At 36.0% G+C, this 6,132-nt stretch overlaps 1 protein-coding gene across 1 annotated transcript; it reads left to right on the top strand.

Annotated features, from left to right (window-relative positions):
- The first annotated feature begins 533 nt into the window (after positions 1–533).
- Positions 534–1,475, top strand: LOC120853671 (olfactory receptor 4Q2). Its single transcript, XM_040227624.1, has one exon. The coding sequence runs from the start codon at positions 534–536 to the stop codon at positions 1,473–1,475; it is 942 nt and encodes a 313-aa protein (XP_040083558.1).
- Positions 1,476–6,132: the final 4,657 nt, after the last annotated feature.

Here is a 6,132-nt window from a genome sequence, read left to right as displayed (position 1 = left end):
CAAGAGTTATCTTCATAGAAAAGGCCACAGGGTTATCATAGTAGCCTAACCATCTACATTGTGATGATTTTCTTATCTCAGATAAAACCTTTATAGACTCTAATGCCTGCCTGTACACTGGAATTTTAAATTCTATCTTCTAGTTTTATTTTTTCTAAAGATTATAATTTTTTAAAATGTTAATATCTTAGTGAAATATAATATTGCCTTGAGACATTGTAAAATAGGGGAAGGAAAATGCTGACTGATGGAAGATAGAGATGCATCAAGTTGAAGTTAAAAGTCCAGTACTGGTGAGTTTAAACAATGTTGGCTACTTCATCAGTATCTCAAAGCTAGAGTTGTTGGGAAATATGTATTCATATCATCTACAGAAAAAATAATTTCTTCCAGCTAACCAATCAAGATGCATTCTAGAGAAAAAGTTCACTTTTGAAATAAGGTTCTTACATTTTGTGTGAAATATCTTATCCATTTTTGATATTACTAATGCCCCATTGTTTAATTTTTTGATCCAGGTGAAACCAGGTCAAATGGATGAAAACCAAACAAAGGTAGTGAGAGAATTTATCCTGGCGGGTTTCTCACAGACACAATCTATTGAAACAGGGCTATTTGTACTATTTCTTCTCTTCTATGTGTCCACTTGGGTAGGAAATGTCCTTATCATGGTCACAGTAGTCTGTGATAACCATCTGAATTCATCACCCATGTATTTCCTTCTTGGCAACCTCTCTTTCCTCGATCTATGTTATTCAACAGTAACTACCCCTAAGCTTCTGGCCGACTTTCTTGATAATGAAAAGCTCATTCCCTATGACCAATGTATTGTGCAGCTCTTCTTCCTGCATGTTGTAGGGGCAGCAGAGATGTTCCTGCTCACAGTGATGGCCTATGATCGCTATGTTGCAATTTGTCGCCCCCTGCATTATACCACCATCATGAGTCGAGGATTATGCTGTGTGTTGGTAGCTGCCTCCTGGATGGGAGGATTTGTGCACTCTACTGTCCAGACAATTCTCACTGTCCGTCTGCCCTTTTGTGGGCCAGATCAGGTGGACAACTTCTTTTGTGATGTTCCCCCTGTCATCAAACTTGCCTGTGCAGACACTTTTGTCATTGAATTGCTAATGGTATCTAACAGTGGGTTGATTTCTACCAGCTCCTTTGTAGTGTTGGTTTCTTCCTATGCCACTATCCTAGTCAAGATTCGCTCCAAGGAAGGAAGGCGAAAGTCACTCTCAACCTGTGGCTCTCACCTCATGGTGGTAACACTCTTTTTTGGACCCTGTATTTTCATCTATGCTCGTCCATTCTCCACTTTTTCTGTGGACAAGATGGTGTCTGTACTCTACAATGTTATTACTCCCATGCTGAACCCCCTCATCTACACACTTCGGAACAAAGAAGTCAAGTCAGCCATGCGAAAGCTGTGGGATAGGAGTGGACTTACTTGGAAAAAGCAGGAGGCATAAGAAGATGAAGTGAGCTTTTGCAAGCAAAGAATCTTGGGTTAGTATAATTACTTTGGGAAGAATGTGTTAGGAGATGGTAGCTCAGTTGTTTGTTTTTTTTCCATTAAATCATAATACTATTTATGGCTTTATAACAAAATTAAACCCAGAAAAACTCCTTTCATACTGAATTGTTCTGTTTTCTGCTTCCTTTTCTTCCCTAAAGAAAATCTGGTTTCTGTTTCTGATCAATTTAGGCTCTTCTATTCTATCCAGTTATCTAATAAAATTTTATTCTATACATTTTGTATATTCAGTTTGCTATTACATACAGGTACAACCCACCCTTTCCAAATTCTCATCAATTTCTTCTCCACCTTGCCACAGGTTTTGTCTTGGTCTCAGTTTCAACTTACTCCAACCAGAAGTCTGCAATGAATTAAGTAATGAATTTATACAGGTTTGTTACTCTCACAAAAAAAGGAATATCAATTAGATGAGTCAGAGTGAATTAGATTTATATGACTGTATAACAACAAACTGGTGGGATAAGAGTCGGACACGACTGAGCGACTTCACTTTCCCTTTTCACTTTCATGCATTGGAGAAGGAAATGGCAACCCGCTCCAGTGTTCTTGCCTGGAGAGTCCCAGGGACGGTGGAGCCTGATGGGCTGCCATCTATGGGTCGCACAGAGTCGGACACGACTGAAGTGACTTAGCAGCAGCAGCAGCAGCAGTGGGATATATTAGTCTGCTTCATCACTTCACCACACTATTAATTACCATCTAGTAGTGTAATTGAGACAGCAATTGCCTAATACTGTGGGTTCAAATACCCCTCTTCGAATTACAAGTCAAGTAAAGTCCCTATCTGTAGCATGTATAAATTGATGCCTTTTTCCCAGTACTTTGTGAGAGCTAAAAATGATGATAGATATGAAAGCAGATTGGTGCCTGATTCATAACAGGGTTTCACTATTATTTACTCATTGAAGTTGGTACTTTTTCAAAAGATACAGATGGTGAAATTCTAAATTTCTTGATTTGCCTTAATGAAGCAACAGTGTAACCTACTGTAACTGGTTTGTGGAGAATTCTAGAAAGTGTACCGAAATGTCATAACATTTTCAATTTCATCAATTATTGGGCATAGTTTATATTACTGTCAATATTTTCATCAATACATTGGTTATCCTTAAAGTTATATTAAAACTAACTCATAGGTTTGTGTTTTTGTTTATAAGCAAAGATAGGAAAATTAAAATGACATTCAAGTTTAGAACAGCTAGATACAAATTTAATATAAATGTGAAATACAAATGAAGCCTCCACTTTTTAGGGGTTTTATGTCATTGGATTATAGAAGCCATTGCAGCAACTAATTTGTGTGACAGAGACAGAAGCCAAGAATATTTGGTTAATTTATTGGATACTGAGGTTTTGTCTTTATTATCTATACATTTCTGAGTCAGAGTCAGATTTAGCTCTTTCCTATTTAACTCTTCCTATGTGAAGACTCACATGGTCCCGTAGCCAGAGCTGGTGAATGTGCAGAATAGATGCAGCAAAACTCCAAGTGAGTGTTTGAATCTCCACTAAAGTGTTCTCTTAGCACTTATTATTGTTTAGTCTCCAAGTCATGTCTGACTCCTTTTTGACCCCAGGGACTGTAGCCCTCCAGGCTCCTCTGGCATCGAATTCTCCAGGCAAGAATATTGGAGTAGGTTGCCATTTCCTTCTCCAAGGAATCTCCCGACCCAGAGATGGAAACCGCATCTCCTGCATTGCAGGTGGAATCTACTGCTGAGCCACCAGGCAGGCCCTACATATTCCGAACACTTACTTTTTAAAATGTCCAAAGTAAAATGAATTAAAGACTCAATAAAAATATGCTGAATAAATTAAGGAAGCATCTGACTGATGTGGCAATGATTGGGGAAGAGATATTTCAAAGCTGAGGCTTTTTTCCCCATACTTGGAAAGAGAATTTGCAAAGTTTTCATTGAGACATAGGAAACATTTTGAGAGATATGACAGAGCAAGAACAGATCAAAGTTGCTTTAGTTCTTAAAACAGATATAAAAACATTTATAGATACACCACCTGTTGTCAGTGAAGACCAGATAGACACCTTAATACTGAGCAGATAATTAGGAAACCTGATTCATTACACAAATAACTAGAAAGCATGTGACTTCATCTATAGAAAAATGACTATTTATAATGGCTATAGTTGAATTATTTGTCAATCTTTTAGTTTTTATTGCTTAAAAACAGTATTACTAACAGAGGAGATAGCGAGGGTTAAAATTCAGCAGGATTGAGGCAATTCATCATAAAGACATAATGCAGTTTATTTTTTTCTAGAGATTAAGAGAGAGGATCTCTCTTGCTCCTAGACATTTTCCACTAATCAATAATATATGGGAAAAAGTGATACTTAGGAATTTAAAAAATGGTTCAACATTTTGTAATAGGAGGAGAAGATTAAAGTTACATAAAATAAAATCAGTATTCTTAGAAAATATAAAGAAACAGTTCAGTCACTCAGTCGTGTCCGACTCCTTGCGACCCCATGAACCGCAGCACGCCAAGCCTCCCTGTCCATCACCAACTCCGAGAGTCCACCCAAACCCAGTGATAACTATAAATTCTACAGGATAAATGAGGATGCATGTTAAAACAGATGTACAAATAGAGCTGTCTAGAATTCTCAAGAAAGCAACTGTCCCAATAAAATATCCCAAAGACTACTCTTTGATGACTTTTGCTGCTTCTCCTACCATGACCTTACCACCAGTTTTTCAACACCTGTATATCTGTATTTTTAAATAAGAAGTTTAAGAAGTCCCTTGTATTTCTATACACTGACAATACAAAAATTGAAAATGTAATTAAAAGTACTAAAATTATACTACACGTAAAGCATCAAAAGCAAAAAGAGAAGAAAATAAAATAGTTATATATTCAATTCATAATTATGGAAAGTGTACTTGATGAAATTCATCACTCATTCAAAAATAGCAGGAAACTCCTTATTCTTAGAATATCAATAAATATCTACTGAAAACATCAGCATGTGAATTTTTAAAAACCTTTCCCATGAGATATGAAGTGTGCCAAAGAGTCCCAATTTTAACCATTTAAATAATATGCTGCTAGACACCCTATCTAGGCTATATCACAAGGAAAAGAAACTAAAAGCCATAAATGTTGGAAACAAAGAGACAAAATTGCCTTTTACAATGACATAATCTTAGCACAAGTACATACTCTATGATTTCATTCTATAAGCTCAAGAAAAGAAAAAATAATGTATCCATTAAAAGCCAAGCCTGTAGTTATCCTTAGTGGGTGGAGAATGGCAGGGGGAGTGAGGGAACTTCTGATGCTGTGTTCCTCAATCTGTGTGTTCATTTTGTGAAATTTTGTTCAGCTATATAATTATTATTTGTATACTCCTCTAAATATATGCAATTCTTCAGTAAAAATGTTTATCTATAAAAGGTAAAAATAATAAATAAAATGTTACTTATTTGAATAGTAATAAAATAACCATCTGGCAAGATCAAAATAAAAATGAGGCAAAAAATAATTGAGTTTTGGTAGCATAACTGTCCCTCACTTAATCCCTCTCCCAATACACCAGGCTGTTAAAACTTGGTGGGTGATTTTGCTAAATTTTCTGGAAAATACATTTCTCCCCCTGTGCAAAAGTATTCCAGAAAAATAAAAGTTCTCAAGCGTATTTTATAGGACTCCTGTAAATTCAATACCAAATGAAAAAGAAAAAGTAAATAAAATTATAGACAAATCTTACTAATTATTATGAAAGTGAAAGTCGCTCTGTCATGTCTGACCTTTGTGACCCCATGGAATGTAGCCTGCCAGGCTCCTCTGTCCATGGAATTCTCCAGGCCAGAATACTGGAGTGGGTAGCTGTTCATTTCTCCAAGTGATCTTCCCAACTTAGGGAATGAACCCAAACAGATTCAAAAAGATAACACTTTTACAAACTCAAGTTAAGGCTATATTTGTGTTCCTTTATCAAGTAGAATTTACCTGAGTATTATTTATCCAAAGATGGTTCAACTTTACAGACTTTCTCAGTGTAATATTATATGGAGCAGATTGAAGAAGAAAAATATATTATTATCCTAATAAATGCAAAATATCACTTGACAGAATGTAAAGAAATTATCATTCTGTTGATATATCTCAGAATTTTGCAGGAGAACCACTCTCTACTATTTAGAGTCAATACTTTCAGTTATAACTGAACAAAACTGTGAATTTACTTTTGAGTTTTCTTGTTTCCCTTTCAACATATTCATGATGAAACTCTTGACATCCAACACCTCTACTAGCATCTCTACACTCTTACACTCATTTTATTTTAGGAAAAGAATATTTATACCAGTCACACAGACCATGCTCTATGCTTCTGCTTAAGATGGAATAATAAGGGTTGGATTTACTTTTCCTTCTAAAGTAACTTAACATAAAATACACAAAACAATAGTTCTCAGAATCCTGGACATCAGGCATCGAAGGACAACAATGGTCCCTAAGAAGAAAAACATTGAGTCCTACAATTGCCCAGCTTTTTGCTGTCAGGGATTTTTCTGGGCTGCAGAGATATACTTCTGAGAACACATTCTGGTCCATTAGTAGAG

The sequence above is a fragment of the Oryx dammah genome, unplaced genomic scaffold (assembly GCF_014754425.2).
Source record: "Oryx dammah isolate SB20612 unplaced genomic scaffold, SCBI_Odam_1.1 HiC_scaffold_26, whole genome shotgun sequence".
Classification (NCBI taxonomy): Eukaryota; Metazoa; Chordata; class Mammalia; order Artiodactyla; family Bovidae; genus Oryx; species Oryx dammah.
The sequence above is the reverse complement of the archived record's forward strand: the minus strand, read 5'-3'. Positions and strand labels throughout refer to the sequence as shown.

What these genes read in the sequence shown, in the direction of transcription:
- LOC120853671 (XM_040227624.1), top strand. Translation starts at nt 534, where the DNA reads ATGGATGAAAACCAAACAAAGGTAGTGAGAGAATTTATCCTGGCGGGT.